General features: G+C 31.6%; 2 protein-coding genes across 3 annotated transcripts in view; one reads left to right on the top strand and one right to left on the bottom strand.

Annotated features, from left to right (window-relative positions):
* Positions 1-1503: 1503 nt before the first annotated feature.
* Positions 1504-22657, bottom strand: LOC139523351 (PR domain zinc finger protein 10-like). 2 transcript variants are annotated; one of them, XM_071317241.1, is made up of 15 exons: positions 22537-22657; positions 18687-18914; positions 17637-17838; positions 17082-17252; positions 15831-16062; positions 14739-14939; positions 14255-14397; positions 13745-13841; positions 12866-13021; positions 12210-12328; positions 11585-11764; positions 11035-11107; positions 9814-10046; positions 9050-9111; positions 1504-7012 (listed from the first exon to the last, which is right to left on the bottom strand). In XM_071317241.1, exons 2-15 carry the CDS (start codon positions 18911-18913, stop codon positions 4996-4998), a joined length of 4113 nt encoding a protein of 1370 aa, XP_071173342.1. In that variant the 5' UTR covers position 18914; positions 22537-22657; the 3' UTR covers positions 1504-4995. The 2 variants fall into 2 exon arrangements, with proteins under 2 accessions (XP_071173342.1, XP_071173343.1); XM_071317242.1 differs by having other exon boundaries at positions 18687-18956; positions 22521-22632.
* LOC139523352 (coiled-coil domain-containing protein 191-like) overlaps positions 22587-23343 on the top strand; it is a 69804-nt gene continuing 69047 nt past the window's right edge. Inside the window, exon 1 of the mRNA XM_071317243.1 lies at positions 22587-22790. Coding sequence (XP_071173344.1) covers positions 22713-22790 — 78 coding nt within the window. The 5' untranslated portion in view covers positions 22587-22712. The remainder of the gene's footprint in view (positions 22791-23343) is intronic.

Raw genomic sequence — 23343 nt, 5'->3', positions numbered from 1 at the left:
AAAGGGAGCTTACATCAATAGATATAAACAATTCACCAAAGTTTCATGGACATTGGTAAAAGCCTTTTTGAGTTATTGTCCGAAGTGTTGAAAAATCCCCCCTTTTTTATGAATAAAGCCCCATAAATCCAAAACTTAAAATCTGAAATTAAAAAAAAACGAAAGGTAGCTTTCTTCAATACATATAAACAATTCACTTGAGTTTCATGGAAATTGGTGAAAGTGTTTTTGAGTTATTGTCCGAAGTGTGGACGACGGACGGACAGACGGGCGTATAAAAACTGTACCTCCATACGTTTTTTTAATGTCAAACCAGAACAATAGATTGCATTATCAGTAGATTTGTCACAAATATTTTGTCAGATAAAAATGCAATCATTACGGAAGTTATCAGTACGATAAAGTCTATTCATATATAAGCCAGATCATGTCATTGGCACTGAACTTTTAATAAGGGGTTTCTAGTATCAATTATGATTAGGGTTTTAATACATTTATCAATATTTGGGGATATCTATGGATTACAAGTCCCTTGTTTCTTATTTTGCGACTTTCGTAGCAGGTGAGAGACAAAAAGATGTTACATTACAATTAAATTGTCTGATTTTGAAAGCCATAATAGTATAAACATGTGCTGACTAGGCGTTATAGATTTTACTCATTGTTAAAGGTCGTATGGTACACTACTCTTGTGGAGAGTTATCTCATTGGCAATCATATCACATCTTTTTCATTTCTATACTTAACAAGAATGGACACATGAGTTCAATATGGAAGTATACCATTATTGTTTAGATTGGTTGTTTGAATGTTGCATCTTTACTGACCAGTGGCAAATATTTCATGCATATTCAGGACGTGAACAAATTAAAACTGACAACCAAATCACTACCACTCTGTAAGGCTAGTAAAACTGGAATGAATGGTGTAGATGGCCACTGGAAATGAAGGTTTGTCAAACAGGTGCAGAAAAAGCAACCAAAAACTGACAATCCAGACAGTTGTTGGTATGGTTCTTTCATGAACAGAGAGGGTGATACTGGTTAAGAAGTTATCAAATTGGATGCTAACACATTATCAGCAAACAGAGAACATACCTAAATAGTATATGAATGGGGAAATGCTGCCTTTTAATTAATGAAATAGGAGGTACACATTGCAAAAGTGTACTGAACAATTGAGAGGAGTTAATTAACTGATTGAGAAGCAGCTGCAATTGGGACATGCCCTTGAAAAACAAGACATCACACAATGCCTTGCTTAGTCTGGTACTAATACAAGAAAAGCATAAGGTTCCATCTTAAGCAAGCAATGTTATAACTGTTAGTCATTTTTAATCCTTGTCCCAGTTTCTTGGCTATTCTACTTAAAACATTAAAACAGCTGTTTATAAAATTGATATAGACATTGTTTTTTAGCAAGAAAAAAGGTTTACTAATTACAATATTTATGCAGTGGTTATAACCTCACTACAAAATACCATGGCTCAATAAAGAAATCATATATTCTCAATAACTTTATTTCACTACTGAGTAGGAGATTTATACAGAATGGCACTAACAATAAACAACACACCAACAATCAAAAGTCTACTACAACACACATGTATGGGAAATAAATTAATTTGAAATGATAACATACAATAACACAAACATGCATTCTTGGATGAAAAATACCCATTAGATGTCAAGTTTACAAAACTTAAACAGGAATATTCATATTTAAATTTGAAAATAAACCCTTTAACATTACATCATTGATTGTTGGTATTTAATTCTATTTTCAACACTCTTAGTTAAATCATATTGATCCAATTTTTATTGAAGGAAAACACCAACTTGATGGGAACCACCAACCTACAGTAAGATAAACAGCAATCCTATTAAATTAGCATTAAAACAAACACCTTGTCATGAGCACAGTTCAAAGTCACAACCTCAATGTTAACTGGCGGTTGATAGAAGTGGAAGAACTACTTTGCCTCTGATCCCTAACAACACTAATGTAAATTCAGAAATTATTGTGATGTTTTTGTGAATGGGAAAATTGCTAGAATACCAAATTGGAAATAATAAACACTTACATTCATGATTTCAGATGTGATTTTCCTTCATAAAATGTTTCAATTTAATTTATTGAATATCACATTTTTGCCAGGGGTCAAAGATTCACAATAATTAAGACTTGAATTGATTTCTGAATTTACAATGCATGTTTTCATCCTTGCTTGAAACTTGCAATTTTTCTTTGTTATGTATAATGATGTTTGTTATAAACTAAATTACCTTTTTTTGTAGGCTCACTCATGTCAAATGCTGATTTATTGTGAAACAAACTGAATTTAGACTTTTTCCCTAAATAACAAAACATTAATAAGGCCAAATAAAAATATATGTTTGGTTCCAGTAACCCTACTTGTTCCTTCCTTTTCGGCTTGAAAATAGCTTACCCTAAAAATTTTATTGTCAATTTTCATTAAGCACTGTTTAAGTTACTCCCATAGACTCAATGTAAAAAAAACCCATAAAATAAAAAAAAATCCCTACCTACCTACCCTAACTTTTTTTCAGATGTAACTGGAACCACACATACTTTTTTATTTGGCCTAAATGTAACCATGTAAAAACAATATGATCTTACACTTGACACCTACTTTTAAATCTAAGTCACAAGACAAAGGCACATGATACATGTAGAATACATTCTCTCACCTTCTGAACACCCTCATGAATCCCTCTTTTATTTTAATTTGCAATATATATGTAATAAGCTAATAAAAAAAGATGAAAATAGAAAAATGAGAACCAAAGGTTCATTTTTTAAGCAAAAAATTCAAATATTAAATCATAGTTATAGTGACTCTATGATAAATAAATATTGAACAGGGTGTGTCTAGTCATGCTTGTAAACAAATAAGATAAAAAAAATATTGATAGATAATATATATGTGATGCAGTAAAGCCCTCATTGACCTAAAAAATGATGAAATATATATTTAGGTATACATAAAGGATAAAAACAAAGCTATCAAAACATTTAAGTAAAATTGTTCTTCCGGAAATTGAGTGATCTTTGTTTCCTTTATTTGAACAAGTTTGTCATAAGATACAACCATTGAGGTACCAGAAAGCATTGTGAAAGATTGGATTTAAATTTTGGTGTTTTGGATAAAGACAACATGGACAAAATAAAACATTCAAAACATTGGAATTTTTACTTTGAAAGTTTGAAATTCTGAAAAAATGTATTTTTAAAGGAGTTTAAATTAACAATAAATGTAAAACAAATGAAACATTTATAATTTACATATATAATTTATAACCTACTTATATTGACAAACTGGCATACAAAATAACACACTTAGGATTACAAATTATGGTCATTTAAAACCGGACCAAAGGTTTTTCAAGTTTAAAATAAAAATTTATGACCCATTATATATTCTAGTAAATTATTACTATGGGTTTCTTATACAAAGCATCTATACTCTATATCACAACATTTTCATGATTTTCTGATGGTCAATTCCTGAAAACAATCAGCATTCTAAATCTCTTTAGAGTGGGATATTTCAATTCCCATACAAAAATCATATTTATATTTAAATGTTTATACATGTATATATGTGTCCTCAAATGACTAAATAGGTTATTTGTTTAAAAACTGAATGCTTGTTTGCACTCTCAATGCTTTTACAACCAAATAAAATCACTAAAAGAAGCATTCAATTTATTAAATTACATTTATTTGCTATGGTCATTAAAACACAATTTCTATCATTTGATTTCTTTTATTTGTTTACCTGTGCACTTTATTCGGGAAGCTCATGTCATCATGAATGTTACATTTCATTTTGAAATGAAGGTTATTTTCATAATGATGTGAGATCACTGTTAGCCAATCAAAAAACCTTATTATAATGAAACATACATGTAATGTAATTATATTGTAATCATTATGGTAAGACAACATCAGCACTGAAAGTTACATGAATCAGCCCAGACATGCCATAATAAAATGATATCATGAATGACAATTACTAGTGCAAGGTAGAATAAATAAAAGCTGTATACAGTATTGTCTAATTTAAAATATATTCAAATATAAAATAAGCACTATTTTAAACTTTACAAAAACATGATTTTCAGAGTATTTTATTAGAGCTTTGTTTTGAGATTTGCTAGTTACACACCTTGTCCTATAACTACTGAACATATATAATTACATACCATAACAATGGACACTAAAAAGCTAACAACATCTTATTATCTACTATTACACTTTCAATGTGGAAATAATTGTTTTAGTTTCACTTTGTTAAGTGTTTTTAAATTTGAAACAATTAGACAAAACTGAGTCCCGGTATTTATTATGATTTATTTGAAATTGAAGTGTTTGTATTCTATTGCCTTATTATCAAAGGTATGTTAAGGAAATACAAGAGAAATTTAAAAGGATTCTGGTTTGTTAAGGGAGTTAAATATTCAAAAAAATTTGGATGTTGACACGTGCAGTCAGAACAACTCCCAAAATAGCATGCTGACAGAAAAAGAAACTACAAAAATGTATTTAAGTCTGTCATATCCCACTTATCATCCAAAATTTTTTTTATGATTTTGAGACAGTACTTGTAAGTTGATTGTTGCTTACTGAATACTGACCTAACAACAAAAAACTGAATGTTATTCAACGCACTTGAAAATGAGGTAAAGGTCAAATGAACCCTTCCAGACAAACATGTACACATTACAGTCATTTCATGCACCAAATACAAAAATGAAATATGAGATTGATCAATTGTTTTTAGCAATTTTAAAATGCACTTTACCATGAAAATCTTTTCTTTTTTCTTTTATGCAAATTGCTAGTATTTTAATTTGACTGAGTGCTATTTTACATCTGTTGTCAGACGTTATGCATTAACTGTTCAAGTTTAATGAATGAAAAAATTAAACAAGTCCTCTATACCATAATTTGAAATTAATGGCATAAATATTATCTATAATTATTATAACTGGTCCATTTAGACCCAGCTACAGCGGGTGTTAAAGATATTGGTACAACCTGGGGGTGGTGAGTTCCACTGACGACAATAGTTTGTGAGTTTAAAATTTGTTGTCCAGTTGTTGAAGGTTCTTCCTGGGTTACTTCCCTTGGTTGGTGAATTCCATCATTATGCTGAAGTTGATTGAGAGCACTTAGTTGTCCACTTAGTGGTCCAGAAACGGCTATCTGAATCGGTCCACCTATCCCAGAAGGCTGTACAAATGCATGTGCCAGGGCCTGACCTAGTTGTCCTTGTTGAAGGGCCTGGTTTAAGTGTGAAAGGTCAATAGTTGATCCAGGATGTGCTAACTGCAGCATTGTGGGTGCTAATCTAGACTGGTAATCTGAGTTCTGTTGACGGTAGTCTGTATGAACAGACTGAGTTAACTCTGACATGGCTTGTGTTAACAGATCAGCTGCTTGCTGTCCATCTCCTGGGCCAGATTGGACAGTAACAATAGAGTCAGCAGGTTCATAGCGAACTATCTGTTGAAGTGTTTCTTGGCTGGATTGGGCATCAGACAGACCTTCCAATGATTCACGTTTGGGTTTTGGTGGTAGCGGAGGAACTGCATCTGGATGCTTCTTTCGTTGATGTTGTGTAAGTTTGGCTTTGCTTGCGTATTGCTTGTGACAATATTCACATAAGTGTGGCATTGTTGTAATACTTCCAACAGTTTGTGAGAATGTAGGATTAGGTATACCAGGTAACTCTGTCAGAACAGTCTTCTTACGAGCACTCATTGGCAGTTCAGCCCCAGGATGATTCTTTAAGATGTGCGTTTTACGCTTGGAACTAGACTTGTACACTTTATCACAATATTGACAATAATAGTCTTTTTGTGTTTTCAAAATTGGTAAGTTCAGTTCTGGGACAGTCTCAAATTTGACATCTGGGTGACGTTTTGCAAGATGATTCACGAGCATTCCACGACGCTTAAATCCCAGCATACATGTATGACATTTGTAGATAAATCTGTGATAATCAGTTGGAGAGACTTTTGGTATAAACTTCTTTGGTGAAGGCTTTTCTCCTTTAGCCATATTCTTGATTTCTCGTTCCAATGAATGCATTCTTCTGATGTGTTCTTTAAGCTTGTCTTTACGCTTAAACTGACGTCCACAAGTTTCACACATGAACTCTCTATGGTTAGAATGTTTTAACATATGTAACTTTAGCTTGTCTGGCCGAGGAAACACTTTATCACAGTGTGGACATGGAAACTCCTTGTTCGTATGGAATCCTCTGATGTGCTTCCTTAAGTTATAAAAGTCATCAAACTCTCTATTGCATTGTGGACATGTATATATACCATTTTGTGCATGAATCACAACATGTTCTCTCATGACAGCTGAATGATTAAATCCTTCTTTACAAATTGGACATTCGTAATATTTCTTATCACTGTGAGTCTTCATGTGACAAGACAATGCCGAATTATTCATAAATCGTTTGTAACAAACAGTACACTGCAAGGGTTTATTTTCTTCAGAGCCATGACACAACATGTGACGATTAAGTTTTTCTCTAGAATGAAAAGCTTTCCAACATTGAGAACATTTATGGGTCCTGTTCCGTGAGAGGAATGACTTCGATTTCCCATGTTCAGCAGCATGCTCAATTAATGCTCTTTGGTCCTGGAATTGAGCATGGCAGACTGGACATGCCAGCATACTGGGTTCCAGTGCATACATATCTGTATTTTGAGTACTTGTACCAGGTTGCTGAAATTCTCCATTTTCATTTACTTTGTAAGCAAATTTATAAACTTCATCAAATCCTACTTCGTCTGCTGCATGTGTCAATGTATGAAGGTTCAATAAGTTAGAGTTATCAAAGGTCAGGTCACAGTGGACACAGAGCCACTCATTTCCACCACACTCCTTTCCCTTCCTCCTATACATTGACTGTATAGTTCTACGTATTGCTTCTGAATCATGTCTCTTTTGGTATTTTTTCAATGTCCTACAAAGAAAAAGGAAAAATGATCTTGTTTTTTACCTATATTTTTCATTCGTGTTTCAAGTAGATTATTCAAAAACAGAATTTCATTGTGAAAAGTTTTACTTTTTACAGTGTAGCATCAAAGACGCTCCTGATTCCCTGTATCATTGTGTATTTTGTATAACATATCCATGATAAATTCCTATACATTCCTTAACGTGTATGCTAAGTGTATTTTTAGGAAAAAATATCAAAGTTTTTGGGTATAATTGTAGATTCTAATATGACAATCTTTTTTCGCTTTGTGAACAAACCTATGCTCTAAATCCATTAAAATTTGTTTGCACCTGCGTATATATACTACCGAGAATAATGATTTCTATCAAATTGGCATGCATTTAATAATTTTCATTAATTTTAAACACTTTCAAACTCTTAAATGATACACATGTTGTTTCTTATTCATTTATTATGTCTGTCATGTGTTGCAATTCAAAATCGACATATTTGACCTAGATATGACAACCGTCCATGCTTCCTGTTCAATTTCCTACCTCTGCAAAATCACATTGCCAGTCGTTTGTTTGTTAACAAACAATAAAGGGAGGTTCATGGAAGAGCCTATACAAACCCTCTTCACTTATACACATCGGACATCGAAATTACCTTACTTGTCCTAATCAGAATCGAAATAATTGATGCAAGTTATACTCTACTGTAGTTTTAACATGGGTTGGCATTCTATTTGTGTTATTTTAGCCCTCACTATGGCTCGGGCAAAAACAATCACGAATATAATGCCTACCCATGTTATAACTACAGTAAAGTATAGCTTGAATCAATTATTTCTTAATTCATTTTACAAGGGTACATGATCTACCTTAAAAAAGTGCATTCATTATGCAGTATTTCTTTAATTGATATGATCGAGACCATCATTAAGAATTCTCCCAACATAGATACAGAGATCTTTCTTAAGCAAGAAGTTATAAAATGCTTCGCTGAGCTCAGCCTGATACGACCACAGAGGTTGAACCTTAAACAGTTTGGGCAAATTTGGACACAATATTCAAGCTTGATACTGTCTGAATTTGGATTGTGATCAAATTTTTGACATTATATAGGTTTCTGACATAAAACAAATGTCAAAATCTATTGTTCAATACTATGCAAATAAAGATTTCTTCTTGAAACTTTCATAAAATTTGAAATTAAGATTTTTTATTTTTTGAATCTCCCCTTGGAGCAATTATCCCCCCCCCCCCACACACACACTCAATTCAGCATTTCCTTTGAAGTATGGAACATTGTAGTTCAATTTCAGAAAGATCCATACATTTAAACACCAGTTATTTTCTGGAAACTACAATAATACTGGTTTTCTGTCCTTTTTTGGCCCCTCATTTCTGCATGAATGGGACAATAACCCCCAAACTCACTACCAGCCTTCCTTTTGTGATATGGAACTTTGTGGTACAATGTCAGGGAGATCCATACACTTACACACAAGTTATTGTCCAGAAACTACAAAAATACTTTTTTCTTGCCCCTTTTTGGCCCTCAATTCCTAATCCTAAACAGTTGTCACGATCATCCCCAAAATCAGTCCCACCTTCCTTTTGTGGTATTGAACCTTCTTATAAAATTTCAAAGAGATCCATTCGCATATACTGAAGTTGTCACGGAATAGAAGTTCCTTCATAATATAAGTTCCAAAAGGAAAAAATATTCTGGAATATTATTTCCACAAGAATAAATATTACAGTATTTTTTCCTAATGGAATAAATGGCATAGAATGTTTGTTCCAACAGGAATAGATGTTATGACAATGTTTATAACAAGGTTTCCATTGGAACTTCTGTTAGGTGAAACAAATATAAGAATAGATGTTATGACAATGTTTATAACAAGGTTTCCAAGGTGAAACAAATATATGTTGACAAAGTTATTGTCCAGAAACCAAATGTGAACCAAACCTAATACGCAGACGACAACATCAATTTTTTTTGTGGTCGTATAATGATGAATTGGTCTCTATAAGAGGACCTTTTACTTACTTGTTTAAATAAATACTGGTGGACTTTTTCTTCCACATGTAACCAGATGTATCAGAGAAATCCTGAAATAATAAAGTCACATTTAAATAGTCAACCCCAAGTATGGACAATGTAATGTGGCCAATTTTTTGTTCACTTGATAAACTAGCATATATTTGCTGACTAAAAATCTAACACACCTTTTTATCACTTGAAGGTTCATGTACATGAAAATTCAAAACCTCTCCATATCTCGAATTCAGTTCTATATCTTTCATCACTCTGTCATCTTAATAGAAAAAGTCTTAACAACTTTGACATGTTGCAATTATAGATTACGAGTAATTTACTGAGTAAAAGATGATTAACATTTAATCTCAAGATCTTTATACCGCTAACTATTAACTGTGTATGTCATAAATTCTGCAATTTACTAGACTTGTATTTCAACATAGTTTCACGTACTGGCTCAAATGGTAAAATTATTTAAGACTTGTCAATCTACCTGGACACATTATTGTGACTCTTTGCTATTATTCATAAATGTGATATGTTTTGTGTGTTAAGAAGACAGCAGCAAACCTATTTTTGTAAGTCCTTGGTATGGCAAAAATTCATCAAGGGCATAGTGCACTAAAGACAGCAAACCGTTTACAGCAACTAGTATGTCAATCTATAGTTGCTTAGTTTTTAGTTTTATGTCTTTTGATTACTGGTGAAAAATTGTCTCATAGGCAATCATACTACAATTTTTAGCATAAAGTAAATCATATAGTACTAATTACCTTTGCACCTTTCTTTGGTATTGGTTGTTTATACTTCTTTTTGATAGCACTATATGAAGACATGTCATTTTCCTCCGATGTACTTGTAGATGGTGTAGCATGTGATTCAGTACTTGTGGATGGTTGTGGAGCACCAGGTTCATGGGTAATTAGATGTCTCTGTAAAGCTATGGATGTCTTGAACCTCTTGGCACATTCATAACATTGATATTTACATTCTTGTTCATCTAACACTGTAATCAAAATAGTTTTAAAGGATGTACTTAGGTGAGGTTAGGTGAAAATTAATAAATTAAGAAGTTAAAATTGATACTATTAGCTGGTAGAGCATCAATTAAGGATAAAAATAATCTAAAAATATTGATAGGTCATGGAGCTCCTTTTCGAGATATTTGAGATTTAAAATATGCGGGAAAAGGATGACTCGGACTTTTATCTTATATTTGCATTGATATTATTGGGTCTCAAAACAAAAGAAAGAAAATCAAGAATTTTCTAAAATTTTGGTAAATGACCTTTCATGAGCTATTAAGTCTTATATGAAAAAATAAATGGGTGTTATGGGGCAAAATATTTTACATTGTATTGTATGGAAAAACACCAAGGATTCCGAACATTTGACACAAATTCCAAAACCTCACCTAAGTACATCCTTAAACATTCGATAACCACATAAAATTTTAATTTCTGGGTAATTATAGAATTTTGGAAATAATTTGTATTGAATTTACTCTTCACCTTTGCATTGCAATGTAAAATGAGCTTCATATAAATGTAACATGACTAAAATTAACATCGCGATTAAAATCTTGGTGAAGATTGCAGTTTTTCATGAGATTTGAAAAAAAAATATATTTGTTCGAAATCCTTCCATTAATAATATCACAACTCACAACTACCTACAATGCATTTTGACCCTATCGAAGAGTTTATTAAAAGTTTATAATATATATATACCCTTTTTTTGCTCTTACTTTACTGACAATGAAAATAAAGTCTTTCAAAATCTAGCTAATTGCATATGGTAGGCATAGCCTTTTGAAATCAGATGGAAACAGTGACATCATACATTGATAGCTAGTTATGTCATTAAATAACAAAATAAAATTTATTCAATTTGATGGTATGAAGCAAACTTTAGTGTTTGAAATGCAACCATATATATCTGGTTTGTTTTCCCCCTTTTAAAATTCACTAGGTGTACAATAAATAGATATCTACCATCAATATCCTGCTGTGTAATTTCTAAAGTGTGAAGGGCATGTCGTCTAGCATAATGTGTAGAATACCAAACCTACAAAATATAACATTTATAATATATTACTTGTTATCTATAAATCATGATAAAATAAAGATATTGTGTAACAAATTTATTACATAACACAATCTTGTGTACATGAAGCAAAGGAACATTGCTGTTCTTCATCTAAAAATCACAGTAAGGCCTTCAACACCTCACTCAAAGTTCAAGACTACCACTAGTAGAAGTTTTAGCAGATTTCTTTGGCAGAATATCAAACTACATATGAGCACTGGATAACGAATTGTTGGATTAAACATGTTAAATAAAAAATTTATAAACAGATATCATTTTTTAAACCAAAATCCAGGGTAACTTCTGTTAGGCTTAAGAAATATATTATTACAGTTACAGGGAGACAACTCAAGATTTTTTCACAATGTGATATACCTTTAACTTCTGTTAGGCTTAAGAAATATATTATTACAGTTACAGGGAGACAACTCAAGAATTTTTAACAATGTGTTATACCTTTAATTCGGTCCTTATTTCTATGTTCTTTGTTACAGAGAAGTAAATATCAAAGCCATGTTGGTATGCCACCATATTCTGTTCTGCAAAGTTTTCTGCTGGTCTGACAAACATCATCCAATTACATTTGTTTTCATCAGACGTGTCAAAATATAGGACATCACCCTCCTGTCGTTCAAGCTATAAGATAAACAATTACATAAAATATAACTAATGTAGGTGGAACTATTATTATTGCACTAAAACTTATGTCTCCCCTGTACAAACATAAGTCACTCCAGTAAATAAAAGGCCCAACAAACATATTTGATTTATAATGAAAGGTATTGGAATGGCAAATAATAATATTTAGGTTAATGAATTAGAAACTTATTTGTTTTCAGTATATTTTTAAACCGTCTAAGATGTAGTTTACAATATGACTGAAATGTGACACTTTACAACTCTTATGAAATATTTATATAAATTTAGAGAAAACATTATACATGTAATTACTTATTTCTACAAATTTTTTCATCTGACAGTATATTTGGTATGATAATACAATGTCCGACAAACCTAAAAATAGCAATACTGTCCTCTTTTCAAAGATGTATATTTTGAAAATGACATTGTTATTTCTTACCATAAGTAGAAACTTAGTGGATTGTATATCTTCTTTGGATTGGACTAGTTCTCCTATAAATGGTCCAAACTGAGTACAACGTGGGATGGTCCTTTTGGCAAAAACTCCTACATGAGCTTCTGAAATAAATAATTATTGAAGTTGATACAATAATATTGGCAATTAAATTTAAGTTTTGGCTGTTCAAGCAAAAAGATATCAGTTTTGTGTTCTTATTCTTAGTATGTTAAGGAAACTCAAATTAAAGTCATTGTTTCAATGACATTTGGTACATTCATTCAAAATTTTGTATTCCCGAAATACAGTTATATGTGTCTTAATATATCATAATCAATTTCTTATTATTGCGATACTCATGCATTCATATTTTTGGCAGTAAAGAAAACATTGCATTAATAGCTGAATTTACAGTATTAAAAGGATCCCTTATGTTTAGTAGATTTAGCTGTCCTTCACATCAAGTGGTTATCTGGAATTTTTTTAATCATACATATACAGTTTCATCACTTTTCTTAAAATACCAATTTTTATGCATTCCATTGTTTACATTTCTTAAAATGAGCCAGAGCTACTAACCATGTATAAATATACAGAGTAAATATTAGTTTCTGAATATCGAAAAATGAATACAAATTTAGATATAAACTCAAACTTACCCCCACCATACTGTGAAGAGGCATCTTCCAATCTAAATATCTGTAACATCTGAGGAAGACTGGCCCAGGCTCTGGATAACACGACCTTGTCAGGAAACAAGGTCAATCTGTGGGTGGGACACTCTATTTCATAACTTGTCATACATTCTTCACACCCTAAAATTACATATATACCAATAAAAAAGGGTGACAATGGAAAAACATCACAATTCCACATGCAGAGTTATATATAGTGCATCAAGTATGACATTCAGCTGGTTTTCAAAACTTTGTATACAAATAGTTAAAACACATACTGATATAAACTATAAATGTATGGATCATTAGGTATTGAACAAATTGTTAGACCAAAATATCAGTTGTGAGTCAAAATATGAAACCTTTTTGACAAGTTAGCACAACAAACTAGTCGAAAGGCTTCACATTGCTTTCGGCTAAAAAATCTGAAATTTTGATAAAATCTACTCAATACTAGGTGAAGCTACTTATTCATATTAACATATCATGCATACAACACAATTTCCGTCTTTTAATGAGGTATATATGTGGTTATATTAGCATTTGAAAAACTTATATTCACTGAGGCCAATTGGCACAAATGTCCTTTTCGTAGTGTGATTATGCCTTCTTAAATCAAAATCCAATTTGTTTTAGAAAATCCTACAACAAGTAATACCCTTATGGATTTTTTAAAGCATAAAATGTATACATATTTGATCATTCATTCCCCAATCAAAAGACTTTTTTCAATTTAGAAGTGGTCCTGTCTAAAATTACATTATAAAGTCCTAAGACAAGGAACCGTTACTGTGATTTTTAACATGGGGGTTAAAAGCTTGATATTATCTAACTTTATAGTCATTATAATAGATTACTTACAAATTTCATTAACATTGTATTGTTTGGGTATATACTTTGGCTTTTGGTATGAAGGAAGATCGTTTTCCATTTCAGCAATTCTGTTAGATTTTCTAACCTGAAATAATCAAATCTTTGAATTAAAACCAAATAGATCAGACAGTATATGAAAATACAGAGAAAAGACAAACACTTTTTGACAGTCAAATTCTGTTTCAATAACTTAAAATATATTACTTTTATTTAAATCAGAAAGAAAGATAAAATGCAGAGTTATCTCCCATTAATTCCCCAAAATATGTCTTCAATGAAAATTATCTTTTAAAAGTTATATTGTTTTACATTTATTAGCTGATATTTTGTTATTTTAATAATTCTAAACAATAAACAACATGAACCCGTCTGTAAAAATGTAAAGAATTTTGAAACATTTACATTTTACAATTCTTGAAAATGAAAAAAAAAAAAAAAGAGGATTATCTCCCTTATTACAATTACAACTTTGTCTCTTTATAGTTTATTGGTACTTACACTGACATTGAGTATGGTTGGTATCCCCATGTTAGATGTTAACTCATCCTTATCCTCTAAAGACTGATCATCCAGAGTACTGTGTAGACCCTCCACTGTTACAAGTCCACTCATATTTACTGACACAGAGGACTGGGATGGACCTGTTGGTTTATAAAATGTATGTTGAAGAATAATTTTATTGAGAAGAATACTGTTTATTCAGAATTTTAGTATGTTTTTTTTTTTGTATGATAAAATCACATTTTTACTTTGAATAACATCTGTTGTTTGCAGCATCATATAATCATACAATTTGTATCGTACTAATTTTGTCCATTGTTAATATGAGGCAGGCATTACCTGTGAATGGGCTAGAAAATCCATTTTTTGATTGGATAAGCTGATCCATTAAGATGAAATGTACATTAAATGTGATAATTTGTACTTCAACAAAAACATTTATTGCAAATCATAGATAGTTCTGAACAAGCTGATACCATACCATTTGATACCATTTCCCCTAGTGAACTGTCTGCAGAAGATTCCACTTCTCTGCTGTAGTGAGAAATCCTGCTTGATGACAGCTGAGAACTGCCAGTGGTAGAGTCCATTACTACACTACCCCTTGGTGTACCCATCATAGTTGAATGTAAGACTGGTTCTGTGTCTATGCTACTATTTTCTTCTATCATGTAACTCCGAACTGAAGAAAAAAAGAAGAAAATAAGTTGTTCCAATAGTGGACTCATTTCTGTGGAGTAGTTTTTCATTTTCAGTTTCAAGTATTTCAGTTGGTGAATAGTTTAGTAATTTACTTTGAAATTAATATCTGCCAATCAAAAAATCTTTAAAGAGTAACTTTAAGGATGTTTGCTACTCTGTTTTTAAAATAACAAGCTTTTTAAAAGACTGCTCTAAAATGAAAGTATATAAATAAAGGAACTGAAAAAGACAGAAAAATGAAGATTCGGTGTGCTTGTTTTCTAGATATAAGCCATTCAAAATTTTTAGATTTTTTTCATAATTTTAACATTGGTTGCTGTTTTGTTTTTGTTTTGTCAAAATATAACAAGGATTTTGTAAGATTTTCAAATATGGTTTTTAAAACTATATGTAATAAAATTATGAAAAAAAAAGGGGTCAGTGTGCAAAATGTTTTAATGGCAATACTTGGATGATAAAAGTAGAGAATTTTGGAAAATATTGCAAAAATTCAAAAACATCCTTAAACCAATCAAAATGGATTCACAGTACTTGTAGTATATTTCATTGTTTTCTCTAAATAGCTTTATGCTGTTTCACAAAGAAATAATTATTATGTATAAATGCATATATGGGGTAAAGACTGTAATTAACTTCCGATTTTGGTAACTTCAGGTATCTAGTCTTTCAGCAAAACCTGCCTTACACTTTATCATTTAATACAAATTTGTTATCTCTGTCATTAATCTTAGTAAAAAAAAATTGCTGTGTTTTAAGGGCTCATCTGGCATAATGTTATCTAGAATTCAAAGTATTTATGAAATAAAACTTATTTATCCAATGAAAACAGTTTGTATTGTTTTTTTGTCTTCTTTCAATAGCTGGTACCCACCATGTGGAGCATAGTCATCATTATCTTCTTGAGTTGTATCTGGTTCCCCACTAACTGTTTCCTCTACTTTAGGTACATTCTGCATCATCCTGCTATGTAATGATTCACTAATGGAGCTAACTCTAGGATCAGAATCTGCTTCTTGTCTGTGTGACATCATTGATGTTCCTCCTGTTGTGGTAACCTCACCATGAGATGGGTACATTGGATAGGAGGATCTGACACAGGAAACCTAAAACAGTTTGGAGGAAATATATGATGTTGGTATGTTAATTCGTTTGTCAGTGTGACATCATTGAAGTTCATACTGTTGTTGTAACCTCAGAGCTGGGTACATTTGATAGGAGGATCTGACACACAAAGATTTATAATGTTAGTATGTAAATTTGTAGAACAAATCTGACCAAAAGAGCAGAAATAAGCCCAATGCCACCAATGGGTTGTCAACGCAGTGAGAAAATCAGGCCCCTAAACAATAATGTATACTTGTTCTGCGAAATGGACACCACACAAAACTCTGACTCATACAAATGTACATGTATTTATTAAAGTTAAGCATACACGTGTTTTCTATTATGTAAACAATCACATGTGAGTGTGTGTTGGCATAGTGGTCATCGATTGGTGTTTATATTAAATGAACAGGTTGTCTTTTAAATATATGATATTTCTGATTGGTCAATATTTGTCGCATTGTGTAAATACATTGAGTATGATATTTGTTATGTAAATAGCACGGGATTTTTAAAGCGCGAATAGTTGTCTTGTTTAAGAAATTTAAGATATATTGTCATTCAAAGCTCGTTTACCGTTCAGTAAGGCAGCTTAGTTTAGGTAAAGACCCCCTATTTTGTAGGCTGTCGTGTACTACGCAGCGGAGTTGCCAATATCATGACATCGGGACTCAACATTTTGATTTAATAAATTATAACAGTAAGCTGCACATGCTGGCGAGTTATTCCTATGAAACAAGGGTTTGTTTTTATTTTAAAAATACTTTATATACGTTTGAGGTGACGAATATATCAGAATATATTAAAATTTAAAAACATGCAAGACTAACAAAAACTAGGGAATTGGGACCCACTGTGGACAGGCAAAAAAATGCATAGAAATTTTAATCTATAACTTTTAACAAATGCTTTGACAATAGTTATCAGAATAATGTAAATTAGATGTCCCCAAAAAAAATATTGTACCGTTAGTTATTTTCTGGACAGGAATATTAACCCTACATACATTTGTACTTACTGGCACTGGAGTCAACATTGCATGTGTAGGTTGTTGATCCTCTACACTATCCTGATGCTGTAACCCAAGTGCTGACTGACTAACTGTAGTGTCAACAGGGGAGTTAACTCTCTGAACAGTCATAATACGATGATCACCCCCTTGGAATACCACTTGGTGTACTGGATAACTCTGCATTATAAGGTATTCCTTTTATCATTATGAGACTATACAATAGAATGGACTTTTAATGCATTCAATTAAGAGCATCTAATCCAATAATTTGAATGACGAAAAATACTTAACTGATATAATTAACTACATTCATTTTGACTTCAATGACAACAGAACAATAATGAATAAAAAATAAAATTTTGATACAACATATGTTTTTGTTAATGATACATTACATTTTAATGAACAAACATTTGATTTATTTTTCTATTGAACTTGTTAATATAAATGCAAATTTTGCTCAGAGTATTACTTAGTATTAAGCCTAGAAGGACATCTAATGTACAAATCTTTGAATGAGAGTTCCAATTTCTCTTGTAAACTGACAATGACAGAACAAACCTGGTGAAGTGTACTACTATCAACCACCCCTGTAATCAGCTGACCACTGTCCGGTCCGAGACCAGAGTAGGATATATTATCACTACCACTAGGTCTGTAGTCCTCTACAGGAGACATACGATCAAATGAGGACTGTGCAGCTTGGTAGATCTGAGACTGGGAGGCTGAGATGTGGTAGGAACCATCAGTGTAGGGTAAACCTCTGAAATAAACATTTTTATTTATAATAAAGATTATCATTCATGATTTGTAATATTCTGTGGATTATTTTTTCGGGAACATATTTTCGTGGATTAAGAAAACTTGCAAGTACTTGGATAATTTTTTTTTCAAAGTTAAATTCTGGGTACAAGTTTATTTAGAATAAGTCAATCGTTGAACACTTAACTTTGTGGTTCTCTTGTACCCACATGATCCACGAGAATTGGTATCCAACCTTTATGTATAAAATGTTATATATTCATTAGACAGAGAAAATTAAAACGTGAGACTTTGTAAATTTGAATGCATTGTGAGTTCTTTTTTTTCATTAGTACCGATTGCAATTATCAGGGATTCAAATAATGGCTGATCTGAGGGTAGGGAAAAAACCTGAAACACTCTAACACCATGAACACTTATCAAAGTACATGTTGTATACACTGAGTATAGTAAACAGATATATTATGTTAAGGAGGGGTATTTGCGAAAAATACCAGTCGAGAGAATGTTAAATTTCACGAGCCGTAAGGCGAGGAAAATTCATTCTCAAGACTGGTATTTTTCAGAAATATCCCTTCTTAACATATGATATATCTGTTTAATTACACCGAATGTTAACGTTCAAAAACACATTGTGATGTTACAAGCGTCCAGTCAGATAGAGTATTTTTTGGCAAATACCACGGCAGAGAGGGTAAAAAAGTCATATCCTTTTTGCATATATCCCGGCGGCGTTTAAAAAATGAACAATATTCATTTGATAACAGTAAATTGGTGAAAAATACACTGGCTACCAACCAATCAAAACCCAGGATTCTTACATAAGGTGTAATTATACTAGTAATTTACCTTGCACTGTCAGGATGGTGATATTCCTGTGGTATAAACTGTGACCCGTACGACTGTACATTCTGTGTGGAGGATGCTGGGAATGTCAATGTGGAAGTGGAATATACCACATTAGACTGGTAAGAAGATGATGCACGAGGTTGTTCATATGACATAGGATTATAAGGTTCCTGTGTAGATTCTGGTGGTGTCCAAACCTCATTATCATCCTGGCTGTTATCATCCATTCTGGAAATTAGAAAATAAACCAAACTTTAATTTATTTCAGAGCTGTGATTTTCAACATTGTAAATAGTTTCATTTATTGTACATTGATCATAATACACAGATGTATTTTGCAAGTTATTCCGGATCAATCCCCATTTGTTTTTTAATTGTCCCAAGTTGGCATTTTCTTAAATTTTTACTACAATGTTATTTGTAAAAGTTTTATCAACTAGCAAATTTTTCTTTTACCTTAGAAAAAAATAGTCTACATGTAGCATCTTTCTTGATACGTTTTGTACTTTCAAAAAAATTACTTTAGAAACAAATTTTATGACTTACACAAAAAAACATTATGTGCCTGTCCTAAGTCAGGAGCCTGTAATTAAGTGGATGTCAACTTGTTGTTTGTTGCTGTGAAACATATGCTTTTGTTGATAATTTTGTACACAATTTTGGAAATTGGAAGTCACTGTGACGATAAATTTATCAATTTTATAGTCCTAGGTCTATGGGAGACAACTCCTGATCGATTTTATTTTATATTTTTCTTTATACAATGTAACTATTGATATTTTCTAAGAGTTTCTTTCGTTCTTCAAAAAGGGAGTGCAATAATTTAGATATATATGTTTGAAGTAACAAACAAACTTCAGATGAAAGAATCCAAACAGTTTTCATACCATCAGATTACTTTGAAAAATTTATGTATTCAGAATTTAATTTATACAGGTGTTGAGATCTAGTATCTTTTAGAACATCTAGTATCTTTTAGAACAAGACATTTTAAAAGAAAATGTAGTCTGTCTTCAACTGCGTTTATTTAACATAGCTTAGCCTTCATGCTTAACTTTTAAATCCATAAGCCAGTAGATCAATGTTTTGTAAATTTTAGTTGGATTTCTTTGGCTTGTAGAGAAGAATTTTAGGTTTGTTTATAGAATGGGATAGATTTATGGCCTCCAATGGGATAATATTTGAAGATTCAAAATCTTTCATAAGATGAATCCAATTTTCTACTGTATTGCTAATTACATTTTTACATAATAAAATGTATGTATATATACGTACAGGGAGTGAAGCTAGTTCCCCTCTACATGCCATATTTGATGTTTGTATATTAACTCCAAGTGAAAATTTACAAAGCTTACTAATATTATGAATTTTTCCTAGAGCAAGACAATCAGTTTCTTTAAATATAAAGTTATCCAAATGTTTTTGTTTCTTATGTGGTATATAACCCCAAATTTCAGATCCATATACAACAAGATGGTCTGATTGTATGATTATAAATATGTAATAAAGTACTAGGTTTTGGGTTTTCCACTCAATAGATCTTCCATACATTGATGGATTCATTGTGTATTAACGCCAATTTGGAGCCAGTTTTTATTCAATAAATAATTGGTGCCTAGAGAAAACCACTGACCTTAGATAGGAAGACTGACAACCCTGAGTTCCTTATTATTAATAAGTTTAAACATCAAAAGACCAATGTTCTTGTATTTAACATTTCCCGAAATATATATAATTATTAATAATTTGAAATAAGCTTTCATTTCTTGGTTAAAAAGTTTTTTCTTTGCTATTTGGAAGCTCCCTCCCAAATGCTAAAAAATTTATTCCCCAGTATGTGTAGTTCTGCATGTTCTGTACACATTCAAAAATCTTGTTTCCTTATGATATTGAAAATTATTTTATGTTTCCCGAATTGTTAAATGCAAGCACATTGGTCTTTTTGGTATTTCAGGGCATACGATACAGTTACACCGGAGGAAATGACGTTGCTAACATAAATTGTTATTTTCGAGACGTCAAATTAAACTATATATGACTTATAGGGGAAATTAAGATGCAGTTTTCGGCTGATTTTTATCATTCAAACTGATTAAACTTGAAAACGAATTCATGGACCCATCTTTTTTAAAATGACATTTGGTTTGATTACGTAAGAAGATTATGTGTACCAATTTTCATGAAAACGTCGTTGAACCAAAAAAACGAGGTCAAGAACAATGGACATATAGAGGGACACATGGTAGCAACTGCCAACTTTAAAAAAAAAAAAGGCTTCTGCATGCAACTTATCATACATCTAGCGCTTCAACATTCTAACACAATGCAATGATATATCATTGCCCCAGAATTGTACTAGTTCCTATGTCTGGCAACAGACAAAATCCATAATTTGGGAAAATATGGCTTTCAACTGCCACTGCTGAAAAGGACATAATTTTAATTCATAGTAAAATACAATTAAGGATGTATTCTTCTGACTTTTCAGTCTCGTTCAGTCTCGTTGAAATCTCGTTCTTGAATTATTTCCAAAACATGTGATACAAGTGGAAAATATCAATGAATTTTTAAAATATTATAATCGAACATAACTCTGTGAAAAAATTGTATATTTACAATGAATGGTTTTTGAGTAATCCAGTTTTCAAATTTTACGACCGATCAAGTCAGTATTTTTAGCCAAAATTTTGAGAAAATGGGTGAGGGATACAAAAAATGATTTTACAAAAATCATGTACATCCAATATCATTTAAAATTGTCTTTTCAAATTTCTTAGATATGTATTTTTTCAATCATTTATGACAAAAAAGTTGAAATAATATGCCTTTTGTTCTTAAAACTAAGAAAAATCGCAAAAATACAAAATTGACAGCACGGTAAATTTTACACAAAAAAGCGTCAAAATATGATAAAACTTTCTTATATTAACACCTAACTATAATTTTTTTAAGATAAATGTATTCAGATTGATCCATTTCATCTTTATAGAAAGCATGAAAAGAAGTTTAATTGTGGAACTGTGATTTATTTCACGATAATAGCCCAAAAATAGGTAAAAATTGATGAAAAATGGGAAAATCATCAAAATTGGGCATTTTCAAAGGGACGTAGCAAAAAAAGAAGTGCACCACCATATGATTTTTTCTTCCCCTATTATTCTGTTACAGTCTTACATGTATAAACCCAAAAATCAGGTTAAGAGAAAAAGTTTAATTCTAGAAATTTTTGGCTCCTCAGAGGTGTACATCCTTTATAAGTGGATTATTTTCAGATTATGAGAAAATATTAAAAATTATTAAACTACTGACAAAAAGATAATACAGTACAGTTTTTACAACAGTAAATTATAATCTGGTTAAAATAAAAAAAATAAAAATCGATTTGGGTCGGTCAATTTTTTATCTCATAGAGGGGTGAATGTCCAGTAGGGGTGTTGTACTTCGATTTTTATTATAGGGGTGTATCTATTTTATTTCAAAGCCACCATCTTGTCTAGACAATGTTTCTAAAAATAAATTATGTTAATGGCGCCCGAAAATGACTAACACAACACGTAGTATAATTTTCTATTTATTTAGTAAAAATTAAGCCCATTCAATACTTTCAACGGTCAATCTGTAAAGTCCTTGGGTCCCTATAAGCAGAAAATAGTAGACTCGGTATGGAGTGTCCCATTATCAAGGATTTTTCTTCAAATTTTGGAATGACCTGGAATGTACCAACACAACTGTAAACGCAGGGGACATTGTGTCAACCGCGGGATTTGATAATCTAACAAACGTCTTATTAAACTCAATAAACACGACATTAGGATGTCAATAAACATTAACAACAGTTCTAAATTATTACCTGAATTTAAGAGAACACTATTCCTCCTGAAATTATATCTTCATCTTGTCCTTTTTAGTATCGCAAGTTCACGATTTTTATCACGTGATCTTCTACGGTAACGTCGATTTGTTTAAAGATGGCGGCGCCCATTGACACAAAAATATTTGCATAAAAACGCTCAAAAATATCTAAAAATGAGCGATAGTCTTCATAAACCTGGCCTGTATAAATGGAAGAGACAAACTGACCCAAAAGTTTACTCAAGATCTCAGGTTTATACATTAATTATGAAAGGAAGGGCTATTCAGTTTGTATATTTTTCCCCATCACATCAATCAGAATTTTTGTAGTCTTATCTCATTCTGCTTTAGATTTCAAACCTTTCCGAATTTGGCTGTGTAGTTCCGTCAAGGAATAGAATTTCCTTCATAATATAAGTTCCAAAAGGAAAAACTATTCTGGAATATTATTTCCGCAGGAATAAATATTACAGTATATGTTCCTTACAGAATACATGTTGTAGAATATGTGGTCCAAAAGGAATAGTCTATTATGACAATGTTAAAAACAAAGTTTCCATTGGAACTTCTGTTAGGAGGAAAAAATATACGTTAAGAGTTCTTAATGGGTACAAGTCAGATTGGAACCGATATAAAGGTCATATAGGCATTTGTGATCTAGTCAACATGGTCAAATCGACACCTATTTACAATTTAAAGTTATTTTGGCATTTGATTATTCATCTGACATTGACACCTAATGATATGAGGCAGGCATTACCTGTGAAAGGGGATGAAGTCTATGATTTTTTTATTTAATTCAAAC

Source organism: Mytilus edulis, chromosome 5 (genome assembly GCF_963676685.1).
Source record: "Mytilus edulis chromosome 5, xbMytEdul2.2, whole genome shotgun sequence".
NCBI lineage: Eukaryota > Metazoa > Mollusca > Bivalvia > Mytilida > Mytilidae > Mytilus > Mytilus edulis.
This window is presented reverse-complemented; position numbering and strand designations above follow the sequence as displayed.

Coding starts and splice junctions, on each gene's coding strand:
- LOC139523351 (XM_071317241.1), bottom strand. CDS start 18,913: ATGGATGATAACAGCCAGGATGATAATGAGGTTTGGACACCACCAGAA. Junction 14,940..15,830: donor TGATGACTATGCTCCACATG/GTGGGTACCAGC, acceptor TTTTTTCTTCAG/TTCGGAGTTACATGATAGAA. Junction 13,842..14,254: donor CAACCATACTCAATGTCAGT/GTAAGTACCAAT, acceptor TGATTATTTCAG/GTTAGAAAATCTAACAGAAT.